Here is a 26,508-nt window from a genome sequence, read left to right on the forward strand (position 1 = left end):
GCCAGTGAAAAAGCAAGGAAATGGAGGATGAAGTGTCCTATGTAAAGAACAGAAGGCACTGTCTTGGTTGCAGGGTGTGGCAGGAGGAGTAATGTTCAATAAGGTTGGAAAATATTGAGGCCAGGCTTTAAAAGCTAAAGAGAGAGTTCATATTTTATCCTGAAGGCAAGAGGAACCTACTACTGTTTCTTGAGTACAGAATTTATATGGTAAGATCTGTGCCAAAGGAAAATTACCTTGGAAGCATTATGTAGGCTAGACTGAATGTGGAAAAGACTTAAGTCAGGAAGACCAATTAGGAGGCTGTTACAATAATCTAGAGGTGATAAGGACTCTGAACTAAGGTAGTAGCTGTGTAAGTAGAGAAAAGGGATCAGCTGTAAGAAATGCCGTGAAGGTAAAAACTTGTCAAGATTTGGTAAATGACTGGGTAAGTGGAACAAGAGTGAGTGAGGAGTCTAGGATAATGATGAGAATATGAAAGTGGGAAACTGGAAGGAAAGTGGGAAACTGGAAGGACAGTGAGGCCTGGGAGAATGAGAAAGGTTTAATGTAAACAGCAGTTCCTTGAAGAACAAGAGAAATTTTACAAAATAGGAGAGTGTGCTTTACAGGCCATGTATAGAGTGCCATGTATAAAGAACAGAGAAACGGAAAATACAGCTAGATTGCAAAAGGGTAGGAGGGGAAAGATAGATTGGGTCCAGATTATAAAAGGCTTTAAAAGCTAAAAGAAGAGTTTATAAGAAACTGGTCATATAAGAAATCTATAAGAACATGATCATATCTGTGATTAAGTAAAGTCACTTTGGCAGCTTGAATGAGGACAGATTTTTCACCCCTTTAATGGTGAGAGACTTGAGTAAGGGAGACCAACTATAAGGCCACTATAATAACTGTGGTTAGATCTGATAAATGCCAGAACTAAGATGGTATTTATACCACGGTTGTGGTAGTCAGACACAAAAGAAACTGTGAAGGTAAAAACAAGATGTGGGATAAGGATTTGAGAATAACACTGAAATCATAAATGTGTGAGGTAAGAAGAATGATGTTGCCTTCAACAGAAATAGGGAAGTTCAAAAGTGGGGTAAGTTTAGGGGAAAAGATGGGTCTTATTTTATACATGTTCAGTTGGAGATGTTTCTAGGACATCCAATTTGAAGTGTCCAATAAGCATTTGGGTAACATGAGAATGAATCTCAACGGAAACACAGGCTACATATAAGAGATCTAGAAATGACTGACATAGAGATGATCACTCAAACCATGGGAGCAAATGAGGTCACTACCAGAAAAGTATAGGATGCCCAGGAAAGAAGCTTGGAAAAACATCCATGACCTGGATGATGAACCAGTAAAGGAGACTGAGCACCTGTTAAGACAAGTAAAAAGAGAACCATCAGAGTGATATCATGAAAATTCAGTAAGGAGAGCACCCAGGAGAAGAGAGGATGGCCAATAGTGTAAAATGCAACAGATAGATCGAGAAGGCTGAAGACTGAAAAAAAAAGCCATCAGATTTGGCAATTAAGAGGTCTCACTGGCAATTCTGGAGGGAGAGAAGCCAGACTGCAAAGGATTGAGAAATGAGAAGAGAGAAAAGAGAAACAGAAGTATAAGCAGCTTTTTAAAGAATTTGGCTGAGAAAATGAAGAGAGATATGAGATGGTAACTTACCTGGAATTATAGGGTCTAGTGAAGGGTTTTTAAGGATGGGGGATACTTGGACAAATTTGAAGGCAATAAGGAAGGAACCAGTCATTAGGAGAGGTTAAAGTTTAGAGAAAAGAAAGTAAACATGAGAAAGGGGGATGACTGATTTTTCAATCTGTTGCAGAAGATAGAACAGAATGGGATCAAGGATTGTCCTTGGCAAGAAAAGCCACCTCATCGTCAGAGACTAGGGGTGAAAAAGGAGAGAGTCAGGGATGATGTCAGAGGGTTCTGAGAGGAGAACAGAGAGAGAGAGGCAAAATAGCCTCAGAGGCAAAAAGAAGCAAATTGCCTCAATTTATATTAGTAAAGTAAGAAGTTAAGGTCGTCCTCAGCTGAGAGAATGGAGAAGAGGAGATGTGGAAACTCTGAGAGAAGTTTTAGAATGGCCTCTGTGGGGAGTGAGTTAAGGAATCAATTAGGCAGGAATAAATCAAATCGAAGGGAGAGAAGGAGAGATGGAGGGAGAAAGGAAAGGAGGGAGAGTGCGAGAAGGGAAGAAAGGAAAGAAGGAGAGATGGATTTATTAAGTGTGTACTATAAGCCAGGCACTATGCACTGTGCTAAATACTTCACAAATATTATTTCATTTGATCCCTACAATAACTCTGGAAAATAGATGCTATTATCATGCCCATTTTACAGTTGATGAAACTGAAGCAAATAGAGGCTAAGTAACTTGCTCAGAGTCACACAGCTAGTAAGTATCTGAGGCTGGATTGTACCACTGTACCACCTAGCTTCCTGAGTGGTGATGGAGAACATGAATTTATAGTGTGTCAGTCAACATAGTTGCCTGACTTTCTCCAACTCCATTCAGCAGCATGTGAGTAGGAACAAAGCAAGTGGATGGTGGGCACCATCCAAGCCTGAAGCCTGACAAGGGTTGAAGATACTATGGAATTTAATTTGTTTAATTTGCTGGTTTAATTTGCAGATTGTGTGAATCTTGTCAAGTGAAGTCAAAGCAGGAGTGCCTCAGAGAGTACACAGTGGCTAGTGATAAATTTTAATTGTTAAATGAGATTTTTAATAGTCTAAAATTGAGAAACACGAAAAACGGAGATAAAGGAAGGTACACAGATGCCAACTTGCTGATTTAAATTTCAGCTGATTTTTTGTACATTATATCAATAATCCAAGAAAATAACATAAACTAGAGCTTATATATAAACATACCTTTTTTCCTTTTCCTACACTTTATTTTTTTTAATTCTTGTTCACCTTTTTCAATTCCAAAAACAGCATCCTGGCCACTTCAGTCAGTATAGCATGAGAGTCTCAATTTTAGGGCATGGGATTAATCCCTACATTGAGCAATATGTTTTGAGCAACTGGGTGATAAAGTGGATAGATTTCTTGTTTGAAATGTAATCAGGAAGAACTGAACTCAAATTTCACTTTGGGTACTTTATAGTTTTACGTCTCTGGGCAATTCACTTAATATGGACCAAGGGACATTAAGAAGCAGAAAATTTGGAGGTGTTATTTATTAAGGTAAATTAATTGCAGTATTATATATCTATATGAAAACAGAATTCATATTACATATAGATTTATATAGGTTCATCCTACATGAAAATCTTCAACCCAATCAAGAAAATAAGACAAAGCTGGTATTTTAAAAACTCACGAAAAATCTGAATTTATAATTCTCAAATAATAAATGACCAAATTAATCTCTTAACTCAATCAGGTTTCACAGATAGATAAAAATTAGTAGTGAATTAAGCATTCACAATAAGTTAAATTTATAATGCAGGATAGCTCTTATGGAATATTTCAAGCTATTATAAGTCAATTCTTAAAATGGACTCTTCCAAACAAGTTAATAATTCTTAATTAGTAACTATCTGACTGACCTTGCAGGACCAGAGGGTTCATCTCTCGCTGAACTTAACACAGTTTTGATTATGACTTCCTAAAACAAAGGAAAAAATGGTAAGTGCCTGCCAGAAAATGAATATATTTTATTACTAATAAGCATTCATATACATCACAGTCACACATATATACACTGAAAGGAGATTGTGTAACACGAGATAGAGAGATAGAAATATACACATGTGAGTATGTATATTAATATAAATACACTTTTAAAATAAAAGTAGCATGAATATAGCATATTGGAGATAGTCTGTTTTGGAACCAAGAAAGCTTTGGGTTCAAGTCTCATCTTTGTAACATTTCATATATGACTCCAAGTTAATCATCCTCTATATGTTTTAGGCAACTCTCAGATTTACATTGGTAGAGGAAGTGTTTCATGCAGGAGAGTTTGTTACACCAATGAAATCAAAGGTCCTGTGTCTTGTCCTTATACATATCCTCCTCTAAAAAATGTTCTAATTAGTATCTATTGAACTACATATTATAAATATATGTTCAACATTTATAATGTATTCAGGCATTTACAGAGTGAGGTAGTGTGGCACAGTGGACAGTGAGCCAGAGTCAGAAAGAACTGGTTTCAAAACTCACTTCTAACAATTAATTGGTTTTTACATTCTAGTAAAAATCACTTAACTTTTTACTGTCCCTGGCCACTTTCTAAGATTATAAGTAGTTGGACAGTTGATGATCTTGCATTAGCAAAGGAAGTTTCTTCAATGGAAGTTCCTCATACCAAAGAAATTACAGGTCTAGGCAGGGATGTGCTGGTAAATGTTAACAATCAGCTCTCCGGGGAAAACACATATACATGACACACTTCCAAGTTTAATCTGCATTATTAACATTTTTCTATCACTTAATTAAGTTTATGAGATCAACAAAATAATAAATCAAGTTATGATTTGTAATGTTTGCTGATAAACAATGTGTAAGTACTCACAATGAAAATTTAACAACTACGTCTTGCAAGTTCATTTGAGGTGGCCTCAGAGGTGGCTCCAGCACACCAGTAGGTCTAAGACAGACACAGACACACAGACTCTATATGCACACACATACAAATATACATATACACAAATATACACCACTGTGTCCTTCAGGCTTAAATTTCTTGCTCTCTGGTCCTTACAATGTTCTTTCTCTGAAAAACTTTAATATGGGGTCACCTAATTATTTACTTACTCTGTTCCTCCTACTGTCTAACTGCTGGTATGCCTTAATAGTACATAGTCTCTTTTGTAAACTGTCACTCTGTCTCCTTTGACCACTGGCACAACTAGGATTTGCTTTTTCATGTGTTTAGTAGTTGCTCCTATATTTTAAATGTTTTAGTATTTTTTTTTGCTTCTAACATCTAATATTTCCCAATACTGTCCTTTAAACTGTAACAGAACTCTCTGTTGCATTAAAACAGCATTATCTTCCCTCCATAATTTAGACAAACACTACCGTTTTCTGCCATTTTTTTATGTACTTTTTAATATTTAAGTAAATGACATACCTGGGCTGTCATATGATTTAAGATACGGATCTAAATATTTTTGTTGCTATAAAAATAACCAGTGATCAAATTACATTAAAATAATAAATCCATTTCCAGGTTCTTATTTTTGATAACTAACACTGATGTTCTATAAATATTTTTTTGGACAACTTTCTGTTCATTTCTATTGATCTATTTCTCAGTTTTTTTGCCTAGTACCAGAAAATTTTGATCATAACAAAGTATTTTGTCACAAATGCAAGTCTACCTTTAATAACATTCCTGCCTAAGGCCAATGCCCATTAATAAAGGCAGTTACTTTACCCATATAACTGGCATGTAAGTGCCAAATTAGTTTACCATATAATTTTTTAAAATTCTCAGTTCAATGAAAAGTCTCCCTTGAAACTTTATTTGGGATTTCACTAAATACATAATTAAATGCTGGGAATTCTATAATTTTTACAGTATTGATCCCACAGATTCCACATCTCACTGCCATGTGACTTTTTAATTCCAGGATAGTAAAAATAAATATCACAGAGAGCAATATAGATGTGCAGCAGGTGTGAGTGGACTGCAACATATAACCAAATGTATGGTCCAAAGAAGAGAAATAAAAGATTTAATCAAGTAATTTGGATAGGAAGCAATAACTGGACAGTTAAGTGGCAAAGATGAGAGATGTTAGGTAGACAGCCAGAATGATTCACTAGTACCCTCATGACATTAGCAGAAATCAAGGAAGGGCTCCTTCAAGTTGGGAGATTCTGCTGTGGTGAGCTTATGGGAGGACAAGTAAGAGAGTCACAAGCACAGATGGGCTGTGATCTGCATTGCTAGAAGAAAATCTGTTATTGTTCAGTTATGCCTGACTCTTTGTGACCCCATGGATCACAGCATGCCAGGCCCTGTAAATATATCCAGTATCTCTTGAAGTCTATCCAATTTCATGTTCACTGTCGACACTATCTATCTCATCCTCTTCCATACCCTTTTCCTTTTGCCTTAAATCTTTCCCAACATCAGAATATTTTCCAATTAGTCCTGTCTTTTTGTTTATGTACCAAAGTATTGAGCTTCAGCTCAGTTTGACCTTCCAGTGAACAGCCAGAATTAATTTCCTTAAATACTGACTGAATTGATCTCCTCGCTGTCCAAGGGACTCTCAAAAGTCTTTTCCTGCACCACAATTTGAAAGTGTTGACTCTGGGGGGCAGCTACGTGGCACAGTAGATAGAGCACCAGCCCTGAATTCAGAAGGACCTGAGTTCAAATCCGGCCTCAGACACATAACACTTACTAGCTGTGTGACCCTGGGCAAGTCACTTAACCCCATTGCCTAGCCGCCTGCCCCCCCCCCAAAAAGAAACAAAGAAAGTGTTGACTCTGTGGCGCTCAGCTTTCCTTTAAGACCAATTCTCACAAGTATACAGTGCTACTGGAAAAACCACTGCGTTGACCATACAAACCTCTGTCAGTAAAGTGATGTCTCTGCTTTTTTAGTACGAATCGATAAAATTCTAAATCTCTTTGAGTACATCAATACTGAGCTCTAACACATCTGTGACTGATAAATTTAGAATTTTAAAAGATAACAGTTATAGTTTTATAGCTGTCCCAATTATATGTCTAGTTAAATCTATAAGAAAGGCTATGTTAAGTATGTGCAACTTTTTGTTATTGTACATAGGTGTTTTTTTTTAGTGAGTCACTATTTTCCTGATATTTATGGCTGATATGTAAAAGAATGTGAGTGATTTCTCTGGGCTAATCTTCTCTCTTGTAACACTGCTGAACTCAAAATATCACAGGAGCATAGATTAAGATCTAGAAAGGACTTCAGAAGCCATCTAATACAACTCCTTTTTACAGATGAGGAAACTGAGGCCTAAAGAGGTTAAAGGACTTCTTTAGGGTCACACAGCTAAGAAGGATCACACAATTGGAACTCCAGTCTTCCTGACTCCAAATTTAGTGCCCTACCTACACCATTTGAATTATGTAACATTTATTATCAATATTTTGGTTAAGACAGGTAGACTGCTTATTTACGCTCTCATGACATACTCAAATTGATGTGATTCTGACCTACATTTTCCACATTTCATATATATATATATATATATATACACACATACACACACACATATATATAAACAAAATCTAATATACTTTCCTTATACAACTGTAACTGCTACATCCAACATTATGCTAAATAGCAGTGATGAAAGTAGCTACTTTTGTGCCCATTTTTAAATGAAAATATTTTTAAGGTTACTTTATGACCTATTGTTTTGGCTCTTGGTTAAAAGGATATGCTTTCATGTGTTGAAGAAAAATCTATTTCTTTGTTTTTTAGTGATTTTACAATGAATAAATAATGTTAATTTAAAAGGTTTTATGGCATCTACTGATATAACAATACATTTTGTTCATATGTTATATTGTCTTAATAGTTTTCTAATGTTAAATCACCATTTCATTCCTGGTATAAATCCTTCCTGATATAATGAATGAGTCATATTGCTACATTCTGTGAGTTATTTTATGTCGTATTTGTGCATATTCACTGATTTACTGATATTCATTTGTTAACTGCTTCATAACTTTTTTAGTGTTACCTTTTCTAAAAATCAACAACATATCTGCTTTATAAAAGGATTGCCTGTATTTACGATAACATATGTAACAAACTGTTTATCAGATTTAGTCCTATTTCAATGCCTCATCAACATGTGGAGGTGACTGACCCTAGATTGTTACAAACTGTGGAGCAAAAAGCTCTGGCAGATTGTACCACACAGCAGAGTCTTTGAGAATGACGATCTAGACAACAGACTATGTCTACCTTCCCAGGACCAATGTTCCTGAGAGTGGAGAACCTGAAGACTGGACACTTCAAATTAGGACAACAAATTTTTATGAAGCACTTGCTATATTCCAGGCACTATGCTATGCAAAGTGACACAAATATAAGCAAAAGGAGTTTGTGATCAAATGGCTGAGAAAAATAACATGTAAAGTGAGTTGAAGTACCTGAGCAAGGAGGCAGTGGTGAGAATAAAAGATGGCTGGACTAGGCCCTTCCTCAAAATGTATTTTCCAGGAGGAATGCACCAATGGGAGAAGGGGGACAGAAGGAAAAGGCAAGTGGAGTATGGTGGAAAAATTCAGGAACTGAAGCATAGTTGGTCTGGGAGCTTTCTTAAAATTCTAGGAAGAACTCAACAATGGAAGATGGGGGCTACCAGGTGGAGGGAGAAGACAATTAAAGCATGGCAGTGGTTTATTCTTTGGCCATGGAAATTCATTAAAAGGAAAGTTACAAAATGATTCTAGGTAGCTACATTCTACTGGTGTGTATATAAATATCAGCTTAACTATTGGTACCCTAAGTATGAGAGCCTTATAGAATGAGTGAACATATACTAGAAGAACGAATCACATCAACCTTGACATTCTTGCAATAAAATGAAACCAGAAGACCCCAAAAAAGTAGCAGCTACATAGAGGATGCTCACAGGTTCTCCTTGGAGAGGAAAATAAGAAATATCATTTCATGGGATACTTCATAATTTTCTATTACACTGCTCCAGCATTTATAACAGTATTTGCAGAAAGATTATGAAAATAACTAAAATATACATGCCAACATCTGTTGCAGAGAAATTCTGTGAAAAACCTGCTAAAGTAAATTTAATTAGAATTTATTATTAACAAAGATCCTTCATATTAAGTTATCCTATACTTTAGCATAAGACTTCAATACTAAATTAGGCATAGTATTCAATAAACCCAAGCTATTGGGATAAAAACTCATTATGTGGCAAAAATTATTGGGAAAATCGGAAAACAGTATGTCAGAAACTAGGTATAGACCATCATCTCACACTGTATACCGAGGCAAGGTCAAAAAGGATACATAATTTAGACAAAAATAGGTGATATTATGAGCAAATTAAGGGAGTGTGGAATATTTTACTTGTTAGATCTATGGATATAGGAAGAATAGAGGACCAAACAAGAAATAGAGAGCATTACAAAATGTAAAATGGATAATTACATTAAAAAGGTTTTGTACAAACAAAACTACTGCAGCCAAAATTAGAAGGAAAGCAGAAAACTGTGAAAAAAATTTTTTATAGCTAATATATCTGATAAAGCTCAAACACATAGAAAACTGAGTCAAATGTTCAAAGGATATGAACAGGCAGTTTTCAGACAAAGAAATCAAAGCTATCTATAGTCATATAAAAAAAGGCTCTAAATCACTATTGATTAGATAAATGCAAATTAAAACAACTCTGAGGTACCACGCCACACCTATTAGATTGACTAATAAGACAGAAAAAGAAAATGATAAATGTTGGAGGGGATGTGGGAAAATTGGAATACTAATGCACTGTTGGTGGAGTTGTAAACTGATCCAACCATTCTGGAGAGCAACTGGAACTATGCCCAAAGGCCTATAAAACCATGCACAACTTTTGATCCAGCAATACCACTCTTACGTCTGTATCCTAAAGAAATTAAACAAAAAAAGGAAAAGGACCTATTTGTACAAAATTATTTACAGCAGCTCTTTTTGTAGTAGCCAAGAACTAGAAATTGAGGGGATATCCATCAATTAGGGAATGGCTGAACAAGTTGTGGCATATGATTGTGATGGATTATTATTGTGCTATAAAAAATGATGAGAAAAAAAAAGAAACGATGAGCAGGAAAATTTCAGAAACCTGGAAAGACTTACATGAAAGTGAAGTGAGCAGAACAAGGAGAACATTGTACACAGACATAGCAATGCTCTATGATGAACAACTGTGAATGACTTAGCTATTCTCAGCAATACAATGGTCCAAGACAATCCCAAAGGACTCACGATAAAAAATGTTATCTGCCTCCAGAGAAAGAACTGATGGTATCTGAATACAGATCAAAGCATACCATTTTTCACTTTCTTTTCTTTTTTCATTTTTTTTTTTTGGTTTGAGTTTTCTTTCACACAATGACTAATACAGAGGTGTTTTAAATGACTACTCATGTATAACATATATCAGATTGTTTACCATCTTAGGGAGTGGGGAGAAGAGGAAGGGAAGGATAGAATTTGGAATTCAAAATTTAAAAAAAAACAACACCCAAATTGTTTTCACACGTAATTGGGGAGGGGGGGGAGAGAAATAAAATATTATTTCAAAAATACTGCAAATTAAACTTTAAAAAAGACTATGGTAGGGGTAACTACGAGGCAAAGCGGATAGAGCTCTGGCCTTGGAGTCAGGAGGATCTGAGTTCAAATCCAAACTCAGACACTTACTAGCTGTGTGACCCTGGGCAAGTCACTTAACCCCAACTGCCTCACCAAAAAAAAAAAAAAAAAAGGGCTAAGGTAGGCATAATGGAGGAATGCAAGAAATCACACTGGGACACAGTTGCAGAATAAAAAATAAAAGAGGCCCCAAAATTTATAAATCACAGAAAAGCATCTCTCTTTCTCTCTTACACATAAACACACGTTTGTATGTTTATGTATGTATGTATAAGCATGTAAGTATGTGTGTATGTAAAGACAAATAATCCATTCATCAAGAAAAGAATTGGGAGACACTGGATATGGGGAGAATTGATGATCACACTAGCTTCACACAAAGCTGTACTTAAAAATATTTTTTATATCAGAGAAGGACCCACACGTGCAAAAATATCAATAGCAGTTCTTTTTGTGGTGGCCAAGAACTGGAAATTGAGGGGATGCCTATCAATTGGAGAATGGCTGAACAAGCGGGGAATATGGATGTAATGGAATGCTGTTGTTCCACAAGAAATGATGAGAGGGTGAGCTTCAGAAAAACTTGGAAAGACTTACATGAACTGATGCTGAGTGAAGCGGGCAGAACCAGGAGAACATTGTACACAGTAACAGCAACATTGTGCAATGACTACCTTTGATAGACTTGGCTCTTTCCAGCAATGCAAAGATCTAACAGAACTCCGAAAGACTCATGATGGAACATATTATCACATCCAGAAAAAGAACTATGGTGTCTGAATGCAGATCAAAGCATACTATTTGCTCTCTCTCTCTTTTTTTTCTCTTGGTTTCTTCTTTTTCAAGCTTCCTCCCACTGGTTCTAATTCTTCTTTACAACATGACTAATGTGGAAATATGTTTAATATGAATGTATATGTAGAGCCTCTATCAGACTGCATGCCATCTTGGGGAGAGGGAAATAGAGGGAAGGGGAGAAAATTCAGAACTCAAAATTTTATGGAAGTTAATGCTGAAAACTAAAAATAAATAACTAATTTAAAAAGATATTTTGGTTCTGAACTTAAGCACTCAAAAAAGCATTTACACATACACAACAGAACACAAAGGAGAAATCACTATGAATCCATAAGTCTCCATTTATGCTATTCACTTAAAAAAAAGGTTTGGGAGACAAATTTTTGGTGATTAAACAAATAAATTTAATTTCTAAAGAAATATATCATAATATACTTTAAATATAGAAATTGATATCAAAACTGTCCTGTTTTATCTCTCTTCTTCCTTCCGAATTTCCTTCTCTTCCATTCTGTGCATTTAAATATTTCAATGGTCCTCTTTTTTTTGAGGGGGAGGAAATCACTACTGTTAACATTCCCTTTGCCTTCAACCCAACCCTAATTAAAAACCAAGTAAAAGAAAGGGGCCAGGGGGAGGGGGACGACCCCTTGTAACATATAAGTACAATCAATCAAAAGTAAATAATGGTAAGGTCTCAATATGTATATCTCTCTCTAGATCTTATCTCTATCATCTCTGTCAGAAGACAGGTAATATGTTTCAGTCATAGGTACTCTTGGAGTTCTTAAACATTTAAAGTTATTTTTACCTGCAATTTTTGTTGTCCTTTTATAAACTTCTGATTCTACTTACTTTATCCTGTTATCATTTCATACTATGGCAGACCACCTAAAATAGTCTCTTTCATGATTTCTTAGAGAATAGTAATATTCTATTACATTTAGATACCACAATTTGTTTAACCAACACCCAATTGTCTAAGAAGACATCTAAGGTACCCTCTATGATTCTAATTTTTTGTTTTTCTTTTGTTGTTGTTCAACCATATCAGTCATGCCTGATTCTTTGTGACTACATATGAGGTTTTCTTGGCAAAGATACTGGAGTGGTTTGCCATTTCCTTCCCCAGCTCAATTTTCTAGATGAGAAAACTGAGGCAAACAGGGTTAAGTGACTTGCCCAGGGTCACACAGTTACTAAATGTCTCAGGCCAAATTTGAACTCAAGTCTTCTTGACTCCAGGTCTGGCACTCTAGCCACTCCACTACCTAGCTGCCCCATTTCTTTTTTTGTCTCTGTAAGTACTTCCTTCGTATTCAGGAATTTTGTTTGGCTTATACCTATTCCCTCACCTGTACTTTACTTTCTCTTATCCATTCCTCTCTCTCCTCTCACACTTATTTCTCTGTTGAGTTTGATGTATTTCTATACTAAACTTTGTATATACTCAGCCTTTATCTAAAATAGTGAGGTTATGCAACATATATTATACATATAATTCATATAAGTGTGAGGTTAATCTGATGCCTAGCCCCTCTCCCACCCCTCCATGTTTCTTTTCTCACAGATCCTAATTATGAAATATAACAAGTTCTACCCCCCCTCTTCTTCCACCTTCAGTAACACCTCTTGAAACCCTCAGAAGAGAACCAATCTGTCCACCCCTCCTCCCTAGGAACTGTGTTTTTTCTTTAAGTTAACTCCTTATTAAGATTATGAAGGATCACTTGTTTCTTTTCTTCCTTTCATAATATTAACACTATAGCATTCTTGCATTTGCTCAAATACACTTTCCCTTCTAGGTTTCTCTGGAATCTTATGTATATATTTCAAAGTTCTTACTCAACTGTAGTATTTTCATTAGAAATGTGAGAAAGTACTTTATTACATTAAAGTTCCATTTTTTTTAGTTTTAAGGATTATGCACAGATTTGCAGAGTTCGTTATTCTTGGTTGTAAACCTTTATCTTTTGAAAAATTTTATTCCACGATATCCTATTGCTCATAAGAGAAACCGCCAAATGATGTGTGATTCTGTGGTTTTTTTGTACCTGAACTGTTTTCTTCCCTTCATGTTTGTAGTACTTTAAGTTAGGAGCTCCGGATTTTAGCCATGGTATTTCCTAGGACTTTTCCTTGTGGGGTACCTTTTAGAAGGTGACTTTTTTTCTTTCTTTACTTTGCCCTCTGGTTGTAATAGTTTTGGGCAATTTCCATTTGTGTTTTCTTGAAATATGGTGTCTAGGTTTTTTTTTTTTCCTATCATGGTTTTCAGGGAATCTAATGAATCTTAAATTATCTCTTCTTCACCTATATTCCGGTAGTTTTTTATATCAGATTTCTTACATTTTCTGTTTTTTCAATGTTTTGATTTTATCTAATATTTCTTATTATCTTGTGGAACCACTGATTTCTTTGGTCTATACTAAAAGTCCAGGGCTAAGGTTCATAACCTTCTCTTCTAAACTACAGGCCTTCCAGTTTTCTTCCCAACTTTTATTTCATGTTTTAATCTCTTGCTTCATATCATCTAGATATTCATGCCATCATTGTAGAAAATCTATTTTACCCCTTAAACTACTGCTTGCAATTGTTAAAGACTTATTCTCACTATCACTGGGGGGCACTTCTAGATCTATAGTATCTTCGTTTTATTCATATCTCTAGTTTTAGTTCCCGAATCGGGGGTTTGTATTAGGGTGAGGCTCTACCAGCTGTACTTTTAGCCTGCTTGGTCTCATCCTGGGTCACCCAGATTACCATGATGAGGTTAAAACTCCCTGAATCTTTGAATTTCAGAAAGCTGGATAATCAGTTCCTCTATAGCACTTAAGGATAGAGAATTAAAAGACCTCAGAATCACTGCACCTGGCGTATTCTCAGTCTGAATGCTATTATACTGCCCTGGTCAGCACTACTCTCTGAAGTTTCCAATGTCCTCACCCTGGGGTTTTCTTGGGGGAGATCTCTACAGATTACACATATTTCTGGACTATCTCTGGTCACCTAGCAGCCTACTGGCTTGACTGGCTATGCTGGTAGCTCCCTTTCCTATTACCTATGGGATTCAGATGTACTCTGGAGTAGAAGAAATAATGTCTTCTAATTTGTTACTGAATTTCTTGATCATTATTCGGTCTGTTCAAAATTTCATGTTTTGTTGGAACAGGTTCACACAGCTATATCAGTCAGATTCTACTTACAAATTTTACAAGGTTCAGAGGTAAAAGGAGGTAGAATCCAATAGAGTATAATTTCACAAGGTTCAGGAGTACTAGAGGTAGAATCTCACAGAACACAATGCTTAAAGGGAAGTCAACCTGGGGGCCTGGGAGGTACTCAAGAAAGAAATTCTAAAGAAACACAAGGAACAATTCTAATGAAAAAGAAAAATGGAGATTTGTTTAGAGACTGATGTTGATACCTAGGAAACTCACCAAACTTAGATCTTAAAAAAGAAATGTGGAAGAAACACAACCAGGAAGATAATGAAGCTTCATCAAGAACAGATCATGACAGATTAACTTCATCTCCTTTTTGGACACTAAACTTGTAAATGAGTAGTGGAGTTCCTATAGCTTACCTAGATTTTATCAAAGGATTAGACAATAATACAATCACAAATTCAGATGGTCAGACTCAAAGAGCAATTGTTAATGGTTCATTTTCAGCGTAGCAGATCTCCACTGGAGTAATTCAGTGATCTATTCTTGGCCCCACGTGCTGTTTAACATTTTTATCAATGACTTGGATAAAGCCATAGATGGTATGCTCATCAAATCTGCAGATAACATAAAGCTGATCAGAGCTTTATGCTGGATGACAGTCAGGATACAAAAGGGTCTTGAGAGGCTTGAGTAATTCAATAGGAATAAATATAATGTTTTGCACTTGGGTACAAAAAAAAAAATCAAAAAAAATTTTTTTGGCTTTTTGGTGAGGCAATTGGGGTTAAGTGACTTGCCCAGGGTTACACAGCTAGTTAAGTGTCAACTATCAGAGGCCACATTTGAACTGAAGCCATCCTGACTCCAAGGCTGGAGCTCTATGCACTGCACCACCTAGCTGCCCCTAAAAAACCATCAACTTTATAAGAATATGATGGGAGAGGACAGGCATAACAATAAGCTCTTGTTACATAAAAGATTTGGGGGTTTAATGGACAGTAGTGTGATACGGCAGCCAAAAAAGCTAATACAAATTCGGGCTGCATTTAGTAGGCCATACCTTACACAATTAGAGAGGTGGTAGTCCCATTGTACTCTGTTCTTAATAATCTAGCAAAAGAGTATGTTTTTTTTGGGCACCATGGTTTAAGACAGACACTAATAAGCTAGGGAGTATCCAGAAGAGGGCAACCAGGATGGCGACAGGCTTTGAGTCCTATGACATTTAAGGACTGGGTAAAGGAATTAGGTATGTTTAGCTTGGAGAAGAGAAAACTGGCAGGTCAGGGAAGTAGGAACATGATAGTCATTTAGAAATATTTGAAGAGCTGTCATGTGGAAGAGGGATTAGATTTGTCCTGTTTGGCTCCAGAAGGCAGAACCAGAAGCAACAAGTGGAAATTACAAAGAGTTAGCAAAAATTCCTAAATAAAGAGCTGTAAAAAAATGAAATAGCCTGCCTCAAGAGGCTGTATATTTCTTCTTATTGGGGATGATCCAATAGAGATTAGATCAGGGGTGGGGAACCTGCAGCCTCAAGAGCACATGTAGCTCTGTAGGTTCTCAACTATGGCCCTTAGACTGAATCTAAACTTCACAGAACAAAAATCCTTAAAAAAAGGACTTGTTTTGTAAAATTTGGACTCAGTCAAAAAGCCAATAGAGTATAATTTCACAAGGTTCAGGAGTACTAGAGGAAGAATCCCAAGGACCTAGAAGGCCACATGTGGCCTCAAGGCCATAGGTTTCCCACCCCTAGGTTAGATGATCCATTATGTCAGAGTAAGGATTCCTTTCATGTATGGATTGGAGTAGAGAGCCTTCTGAAGTCCCTTCCAAAATCCCTGGTGATAAAAGACATAAAATTGATTAGACACAACCAGTTAAGGGATTCATTTTCATATCAGCCACCAGATAGAGGCTGCCCTTTAACTTGTTAAAAGATCAAAATCAATACCAAACTAGAAGAATAAACATAAGATATGGTATATAACTGATATTATAGACCAGTGATTGAAGAAACTCCAATGTTTGAATTAAATTAGCTATTATCGTAACAAAAAAAGCAAATAAAAATGCATAAAGGAACAATAAAGCCTGTCCTGCTATTTGATTCGGCCCACCTTATTAACTTTTTAAGATGCAGCTAAGTAGCACTGTGAATAAAATGTTGGAGTTGAAGTCAGGAAGACTTTAATTCAAACCTTGGTTCAGACACAGCTAATAAGCTGTGTGAGTTTAAGCAAGTCACTTAATCCATGCATCCCAGTTTCCTCATCTGTAAAATAGGAATGACCATACTACATGCCTCTTAGGGAAGTGGCCATGATAAAAATGAGGTAATATTTGTGCAAATCTTAGAGCATTATTTAAATGCTATCTACTTTCTGCAATATCTATCCAATATATAAATTCCATTAGACCAACTCTACAGGTTGTTCATCTAAATGCCTATTATATTCTAGCCAATAAGGAAGCTTTTATCATTTGGTTTTTCCTCTATGGACAGTAAGGCTAAGCTCTTGTTAGTGATTATGAATTTCACTTAGGAAAATTTTCAATGATCAAGGCCCGAGGCAATTATCATGATGTCATGGTCAACAGGAGCATCTGGAGGATCTAATCATCCACAGGGTATTAGGTATTAAGTCATAGTTTAGACTTTGAAGTGGACATCCTCCATAATGGGGATGAATACTTTCCCAAGTACAAATCTCCTTATTTTATGGCTCACTCGATATTAAAAACCAGAGCATTAAAGTCATCTCTGTTGTTCATCCTCTTCAAGGAACCTTAGATAATTTTGACATATGCAGAGGAGACATCTTGTCATCTGAGCTTTTAGGGCAATATTGTGCTGACACTAAATACTACTTATAGTTGACAAATAGTAAACACAGTGGCATCTTGTATTTTGGGAAGCTAAGTGGTGCAGTGAATAGAATGCCAGGCCTGAAGCCAGAAGACTCATCTTACTGACACTTAATAGCTATGTGACCCTGGAAAGCCACTTAACCCTATTTACTTCAGTTCCTCATCCGTAAGATGAACTGGAGAAAGAAATGGCAAACCACTCTAGTATCTTTGCTGAGAAAACCCAATTAGGGTTATGAAGGGTCGACATGACTGAAATGACCAAACAGTAACAATCTTCTATTTTCTGTACATTTCACTAAAATTTTAAAATTTAAAGTATCATTTGCAAAAGCCTGATTCTTACCTTGATTATCAAGGATGCTCTGAATGCATATGCAAATTGTGCTCATCAAGAATTTATAAAAAAATGGAAAGGAGGCAAATTAATTGATAGTTATTATTATTTTCTCAGCCACCTTTTTTTTGTGTGCACATAGTAATACGGTCAAGATTTAACCAACCCTTTATTATTTTCCTCTCAGAAATTTGAATTTTTCCCCTCAATATCTTCAAAAGTATGTCACTTCCAGCATGAACCACATTTATGTATACTTAGCCTAATATAGCTGCTTTACAATCTTTCTTTTTGTTATTTCTGCTTCTTCATACAATATATTTTGGACTATAATGTTAAGGTCCACATCTGGTATCATAGATGGTAAAAAGAGCTTTAAAAATCTTTTCCATGGTTCATCTGTTGGGTGTCTAAATTCAGTTTTATCATTAAATGCCAATGGTTTGATTTTTCTTTCTTGAGTTTAGAAAGCTTCTTTTTCCTTCCACTGTTTCTTGCTGTTTTAGAATGGGGTGATTCGAAGGTGATACTGCTCATAAACTTCACCATCATCTTCAAAAATAATTTTTAAAAAAAGTTTTACTAGTACCTTTCGTATTTACGCCATAGTAATTTTCCTTTGGATCCAACAACTACTGAACCCTTCCTTAGAACACAGGAAAACAGGGGCAGCTAGGTGGCACAGTGGATAGAGCACCAGCCCTGGATTCAGGAGGACCTGAGTTCAAATCTGGCCTCAGACACATAACACTTACTAGCTGTGTGACCCTGGGCAAGTCACTTAACCCCACTGCCTAGCTCAAAAAAAAAAAAAAAGAACACAGAAAAACATTTCAGCAAAGGCAACTGAAAAAGACATTGCATCTGATGGTATATTCTGTATTTCATTGCTTCCGTCACTATCTCTTTTGAGAGGAGAAATTTGTATTTCTTTATCTCTTCTCCAGGAATAAGATGGTTCATCAGAATTAGTCAGAAGATTTTTATATCTCCTTCCTCTTACTCTTTTAAAAAATCATTATTATTAGGGATGGCTCTCTGGCGAGAGGCAGGAGAGGTATACAGAGGGAAATCTAGGTGATATAAAAATATAATCTTTCTTTAAGAGATAAAGGAACTTCAGGGTTTGTGAATAAGGAAGGTGACAAGATCAAGGGTAATCATCTGTGAAGCTGAGGTATAGTGAAGCTCACAGAAACTTAGTAGACTGAGGAAATGGAAAGGGAAAGTATTTAAAGTGATATCAACATCTAGGTGGAAATATCCTAGCATGAGATCAGTAGATGGGGAGGAGTGAAAGCCTGTCATTCAGGTACTTACCTCACTGAGGAGGGAAATATAATGATCTGAAGGTCTACATATAATAGCTACCAGAATCTAGATTAGGTTATAAATTTGGATAGCAAAGAGGGTGTTTCAAAAAGGTGGTAGAGGGACAGTCTGGAAGTGGCAAAAGGGAGCATGAAGCATTCCTACTCTCCCACCAAAACCAGTGAGGTGGGGGAGAGGAGGAAGGGATTAAAAGAGAAAGTGAGAAATTTTAGTCAGTACTGTGAAGGGTGTCAAGGGAAGGAGGGTCATCAGGACACAGCTTTGTATCACTGAGACCAGTAGATGGAAAGAGTGAAAAGGTTTAAGTTGAAAGTAATTATGTTATTTTATGCTAGTTATGGAGCATGCATTCCAGGAGGTACATTGCAAGAGGATGTCAGATACAGAATAGAACATTGGGGAAGGGGGAAAAGATTGATACATGGAAGTTTCACCTTGTGGTGGAACAAGGAGGGGAATAAAGTTCGAATACTGGCAGCCAGGAGTTCAGAATCCATGGATTGGAGCAAAGTATAAGTAGACGGGTATATTCTCAGCAGGGCAAATTATCAACAGTTGGAGAGATGTCCTTAGACTGAGGTAAAAGATAACACTGCTAAACATACTCTCTTAAGGTTAAATCTCTTGGAATGTTGTATCCTGTAAGATACCCAGGAGCCCCACCTCAGAGTAGGGAGACTTATATAAGCAGCCCTAGCCTCTACTGCTTAGTAAACAGCCTGGCACAAAATAGATGTTTAATAAATGTTTACTGCTTGATTAGTCTCTCTCATGAGCACACTACCAAATGACTATTGAATGTTTCAAACTAGGTATTCAAAAAGCATTTCAAAGCCCACATGTCCAAAACAGATCGTATATTTTAGCCTCACCAAGCACATTCCTTTTTAAACTTTCCCTATTTCTGTTGATGGAAACACAAATCTTTTGTTAGAGAATTTCAAAAACGGAGTCTTCCTTGATTTCTAACTCTTCCTTATTCCAAGTATTGAAACAGTTATTAAGTCTATTCATTTTACTTCTATGTCTCAAATACCTGTCCCCTTCTCAAAGAATGACCACTCTAGTACTTCTAGTGTGAACTATTATAATACCCTTCTGATTGATCTTAACCGAAAGTCTCTCCCCTCTCCAATTAAACTGCCACATGGCTACCAAACTGCTATCTTTAAAACATAGGTATGATTGTATCATACCCTTGGCTCAATACAAAGAAAAGACTTACAATTAAGAAGAATATAGTGATAAGAACCAAAGAAGCTCATATTTTCCCCAGTAAAGTTCTCATAAGGAAAAATGAAATAAAACCAAAGATAAACAGCAAAAAATATCTTCATCCATTCAAAGATTGCATAACAATACAAATAATTTGGGGTAGAAATACATTAAATTCAACAAAGAAACATGAGAAAACAGGCAGATGGAGAGTACAGTTGGGGAGCCATAAGCAAAACAAACTTTAACATCTGCAGGTGGATTATAAATCAAGAGAAAAAGAAGAGTAAGAACCAGTGATCAGGATTTTTGACTAGAGGAAGAGATGAGGGGAAGCAAAGTGAGATCAGACCACTTTAATAATAGATAATTAGCATTAATCACATTCCTTTTCTTTTACCACCCTCTTCATTGCAAACAGGGAGGAAGGTACAAAGAAAGGGAAAAGTAACACAAGGTAAAACACAATTCTCAATAATAACTGTACATGTGAATAAATAAACTCACTAATAAAATGTGGGAATTTGTTTTGCCTGAGTATGAGTATCATATAAAGGATTATTTTTTTCCTAATAGGAAAGGAAAAAAACCCAGGTGTTTGTTAATTTAAAAAACAAATTAAACAAAGCTTAAAAAAATTTCCATGGTTGTGGATGAATGCAAGTTCACAACAGAACATTTAAAAAAAAATACAAATAGATAATCTGACAAAGGAGACTTAGGAGATGGAATAAAGAAAAGAGTCACAAAAATCAATAGACATAGGATTCAAAATAATGACATTCCATTAAGTTAAACTATGTAGAAAGGTCAATTCATATTGAAGACAGAGGAAAGACTTATCTTAAATCTTTTGAACTATATAAACTGGGGTGGAGCCAAGATGGTGGAGTAAGAGCAGTGACTTGCTTGAGCTCTCCCCAAACTCCTCCAAATACTTGTAAAAAAATGGCTCTGAACTATACAAACTGAAAAACAATATGAAATCTAAATTTGAAACTACCTGCTCATATGACAAATTTAACATTTAATTACTTTTTCTGTACTGTTCTCTTATTATTTCATACTTTTATCTCTCCTCCTTGATAATAAACTACTGAAATGATTCTCATCACCCTCCAAATGACAATGATAGCTTAATAAAGACTTTTTTGATTGCTACAAGATTAAAAAAGCAATAACTCTTTAGTCTTCTATCCCTTGTTATCTGGCTAAAAGAAAAACAAAACGTTTTCAGGATCAGTATCATATATCAAAAGCTGGAATTACAAAGACTCTCCAATAGGTAATATCATCAAGAATTTCAAATGAATTAAAAAACAAATGTTTCACTATATGCAAGTTTTTCGTGTTTTATGAACCTCCAAAATAAAAACAAATTTAACACCTTTAATCCTGATCTCTCCAGAGTAAGTCACCATTCTACTTCAAACACTGAGTAAGTGAATTCTTCTCCTTAACAGGGAAACATGTTGCTGCCCATGTACAATTCCCAGAGCCTGGCACAATGCTTGGCACATGGTACATAATTATAAATGCTTACCAACTGACTGATTAACAAGCCCTGACATTTTTATTACCTCTACTGTGTATCTTAGATTGGCTGTCATCAAACCTCAATCCAGGTCCTCATCAATTTGCATTGAACTTGCAGAAATAATTTCATAATGGATCTCTAGTTCTTCTCTTCCAAATATTGCTGCTAACATAATTTTTCTAAACCACATCATTTTCATCATGTCATTTTTAGTCAAAAAACAATAATGCTTCTGTTGTCTATTATATCTGACCTAAACTATTCAACTCAGTCTTCAGGACGACGACCATATTATTACCTTCTTTCTAGTTATTCCCCTTTACCAGCTATTTTTCAGCTATTTTCAGTCAACCCAAATGATGTGCTAACTCTCACAAATGATTTACTTGTTCCCAAATTGATGTTTTTGTACATATAACTCACTCTCCCCGCAAGTCCCTTCACCTCATCTTTATCATTCTATATCCCTCATTCTCTTCAAACCTAGATTGTCTCATTTCTTTTAGGTTACTGACCCAATCAACCACTCCTCTGTTCTGTCCTCTAATACTTAACATTCTTAGTTCATACTGTATTCATTTGTATTTCATATTTGCTTTGCAAACAGCCTTTATTCTTTTCATAAAAGTGTATTTTATCATACCTGATGGTGAAAAACATTTCTTTAATATTATCCCAATATACATGACACAGTGCTGTGGTATATAAAAAGCAATTAATTTAAATACAATTTGATAATTAATAAAAAAACTGATACTCAATTATTCTCATTAAAAATAGAATTTTCTTTAGCCTCACTAGTTTGGTATAGGTGTAATATATCTACATATAGCAAGTGATATTTCAGGTACCATTTTCATTAATGTTTTAACCCAAAGATTCTCATTAAAATAGTTTCTAATCCCAAAATAAATTAAATATTATAGCCTAAAATGAGAAGTGGTGTCCTGTGATTAAAAGTAACACTAAAAAACTTCAACAAAAGATAAAGACTAATTCACAATAGGCCTAAGTTTCAATTTTGTTTAGAAAAATCAAAAAGCAATTTTTAATCTATCTACTCTTATGCTTATGAGGCATGATGGTACCAAATAAAAGGCTTCTTAGTTTTGGGAGGTTCAATAACTAATCAGGGAGTTTGGGGGCATATAGTTATTTCAAAGGATGAAAAGTGTTATTATTCTATGCAATTTTATTAAACAATTTACTGTTACCATGGAAAATTAAAACACTTCCAAAAAGTATTTTTACTTATAGTATAGTACCCAATAAGGTGAGTACTCTGTATTATTCTACAATATGAATAAAATTAGGTCTTTCTGCAGTTCCAGAGAAAAAATATGATATAATAATATATAACTACAACTAGGTAATAGTGTTAAAAATAATGATTTTAAATTATACTGTATCTACCTTGAAATTTTTATGTATAAACTAGGTATATAACATTTCTGCTTTGTAACATTCCTGACTCAGAACTAAATTTAAATAATCATTTAGACAGGAAATTTTGCCATATATTTTAAAGTTACACAAAATATTTCAGTAAGTCATTTTACAATTTGTTTTCTTGGCACCTGAGTAAATTCTGCTTTTTCACCTCTTCTTAGTTTCCTAGAAGCCTACACAGGCCCTGCAAGAGATCATTTTGGCACCTACCATGGCAGGTGTAAGCTCTAACAGTTACTAGTCTAGGAAATTTTGGGCTACTGTATTCAAACTAGAATTTTGTTTGGATGAAGTATTCTCTGGCATATGTAGGTCCTGATGCACTGTTTAAAGGTAGGTTGTATCTGATAATGGGAATACAGCTGCAATGAAGAAATCTTCCACAGCCTCAGAATAACCCCAAAACGTGAACCTGGGCCAAGAAAAGTTATTTTGGGGGCAGCTAGGTGGCGCAGTGGATAGAGCACCGGCCCTGAAGTCAGGAGGACCTGAGTTCAAATCTGGCCTCAGACCAAACACTTGACACTTACTGGCTGTGTGACCCTGGGCAAGTCACTTAACCCCACTTGTCTAAAAGCAAAACAAAAAAAGTTATTTTCAAAGCAACTTGAACCATAAACGCAGTGGAGAATCAGCTTTATGCAAAGGATAGAGAGTAGCCCTCAAGGCTTTGATGCTTATTCTCCATAAGACAGAGTGCTTGATAAACCTCAAAATAAGGATTTTTTTTAACAGTTGGGGTGGGGAACCTGTGGCCTCGAGGACACATGCAGCCCCCTAGGTCCTCAAGTGCAATCTTTTGACTGAACCCAAACTTCACAGAACAAATCCCCCCTCTTAAAATAATCCTTAAAATAACAGAAAGAATAAAAACTATCCATATCACTGAAACATGAAAACTTTACAGTTAACATAATTTTTAAATGCCTTATGTATGGTAGGTGCTTAAAAAAAGTCTGTGGACCTGGTCAATAGCTTACCTTAACATCTGTGAACTGAGACACAGCAATATCAGGCATGTTTGGATGAAGAGCTGGTAGCACACAATACAAATTGGGAAAGCAGACAAGGGACCCCAGCAGAACTTGTGCTTCTACTCTTGGTGCCTAAATATCAGATAATCCAGAACATAAAAATGCATTTAACAGTATTAGTATGTATTAAGAAAAAAAACATTCAAGGCAATGCTGTATTCTGTAACAAAAAATGGAGAAGTGAATTTGAATTACAAAACACAAAAATTCTAAAGGGTAAAACCATGCCCAGGTATTTAAGATATAATTATAATTTTAACAATCTTAATACAAACATATTCCATTCACCAACACATGTTCAATGACGAATATAGCTGTAGCAAAACAGCCTGATACAAGTGGCAAGAACACTGCAATTAGATTCAAAAGACTGAGGTTCAAATCCCATACCATTACCATTAAAAAGCCATATGATCTTGGGAAACTCAAGAAATCTTTAAGAACTTCAATTTCCTCATTAGTAAAATAGGGATAATAAGAACAAGGATTTTATGAGACTCAAATGAGACCACAGATACAAAATGGTTTACAGAACCCTGTAATAAAACAACTGCTATTATTATTACTTTGACCATCATCAGTATTGTTTAAGATAATATTTTTCCAAAACCTGCCCCCATATAAAATGCTGCATATGTTGTGAGGTTTTAATTTATCTAAGCTTATTTATATAACCTGTTCTCATGAAAAATGTTTTTATGTATAAAACTTCAGACTTTGAACTTCTAGCTGTATAGGTCATCTCATCTCATAATCAAATTCTTAAAATCCCTTTTCAAATCACCAAAACATGACTTGTCACCTCAATCATTTGTCACTCAATCACTGTTGTTTATCCTCATCAAAAGCTACAGTCCTTCAATTCTTAGGATTCTCCCATCCATCAAGTCCAGTTTAACTCACCTCCCTATCCTAGCCTGGACCCATGGTAGGCTAGTCACTTTAGAGAAGATCTAGCTAGCACCACAGAATTTATTGTCGTTTGGATATTCTGCTTCTTCTCAGATTTTTATCAGTCTCCATTGCTGGATTACTCCAAATATATATTATTCCAACTTCCAGGTAGGTTAGGCCTAGAAGACGTTAGGAAATTGTACCTAACAGAGATGACTACAAATTCATTTTACCCAAGAAAAATTGAGCTTTCACACTTCTCAGTATCTCTTGCTCATATCTCCTTAAAATTTCCAAAGCAATTGTTCTAAATTTTTTCTACTCTTCTTAGTCCTCCAGACCCTCAGTAGATAATCTTGCTTCTTATTTTACAGATGCAAAAGGTACATCCACTTCACCGCCTCTCTATCTCACAGTTTATCTTTTCCCTTCTCCTCAGATAAAATGATGTTCTTTCTTCAATGTGAAGCTAACTCTTCTACCTGTGATTTTAATCCTTTTTCCTCCTCTAGAATCCCACTATAAGAATTATCCTTTATCATGAATCTTTAATTTCTCCTTCCTTACTGCCAACAAACATATTCAAGTTTCTCTCCTCTAAAACCATTATACTTTGCTTTTGTCCATTATCAAACTTTTCAAAAAGTACAATATGCACACTTCCCTAGATTTTTTTTTACCATCCACTAATTACCTACCTCCTGAAAATGTAGCTTCTATCCCCAATCTTGTTCCTGAAACCATCACTAGTGACAACCTAATATCCAAATTCAATGGGACTTTTTTTTAGTCCTTAATTTTCCTTGTCCTTTTTATGACAATGGGCACCACTGATCATTCCCTCCTTGAAACTTTCTGAACCTCTGGCTTTGTGGACAACAAACCACCCTGATTCTTCTCTTAACAATTAGTTTTTCTTCTTTCTACCCCCTAAATATAAGTATTCCCCAAAATTGTACTTTGGGTCACTTCTTTTTATACTGTTTACCTTGGTAATATTTTCTATTCCCATAGTTTCATAAGATTTATTTTTATGAAATAAAATCCATCTGTATGACCCTACCCACCCCCACATTAAGTATCATTATCACTTCATGTTACAACTAATTCAAAGAATTCCTAATGATTCATCCACCTTAAACACTAGAATATTACTAAAATACTGTTTAAAGACTTATTCCCCTACTCAAAAGCCTTCTAGGGCTCACCACTGTTTACTCACTAAAGTTTAAACTCTCCAGCCTTTTATTTAAGGGCCCTCCACAATCTGGCCCCAATCTAGAAACGCAATCCTAAATGCAAATAGTTCTTCTCATATACTTCATATTATAGACAAACTGGCCTACTCATCACTTCCTGGACACGCCCACCACTTTCTAGTTTTGGGTCTTAGTTCATGCTGTTTTTGCTACCTTAAAAGTTCCCTTTAAGCAGGTACAAGACTCAGAAATCCTACTCATTTTTTAAAGTCCACTTCAAATTTATTCTCCTCATGAAGCCTTTA

The 26,508-nt window shown here is 35.6% G+C and overlaps 1 protein-coding gene across 10 annotated transcripts in view; it reads right to left on the reverse strand.

The window, feature by feature from the left end:
- RALGAPA1 (Ral GTPase activating protein catalytic subunit alpha 1) overlaps positions 1 to 26,508 on the reverse strand; it is a 318,940-nt gene that overhangs the window by 140,822 nt on the left and 151,610 nt on the right. For all 10 annotated transcript variants that reach the window (XM_020991372.2, XM_078150316.1, XM_020991370.2 and 7 more), the window contains 2 exons: positions 24,057 to 24,182; positions 3,579 to 3,637 (listed from right to left, as the gene is read on the reverse strand). In XM_020991372.2, coding sequence (XP_020847031.1) covers positions 3,579 to 3,637; positions 24,057 to 24,182 — 185 coding nt within the window. The remainder of the gene's footprint in view (positions 1 to 3,578; positions 3,638 to 24,056; positions 24,183 to 26,508) is intronic.

This window comes from Phascolarctos cinereus, unplaced genomic scaffold, assembly GCF_003287225.1.
Source record: "Phascolarctos cinereus isolate Bilbo 61053 unplaced genomic scaffold, phaCin_HiC Scaffold_2;HRSCAF=192, whole genome shotgun sequence".
In the NCBI taxonomy this organism is placed as follows: domain Eukaryota; kingdom Metazoa; phylum Chordata; class Mammalia; order Diprotodontia; family Phascolarctidae; genus Phascolarctos; species Phascolarctos cinereus.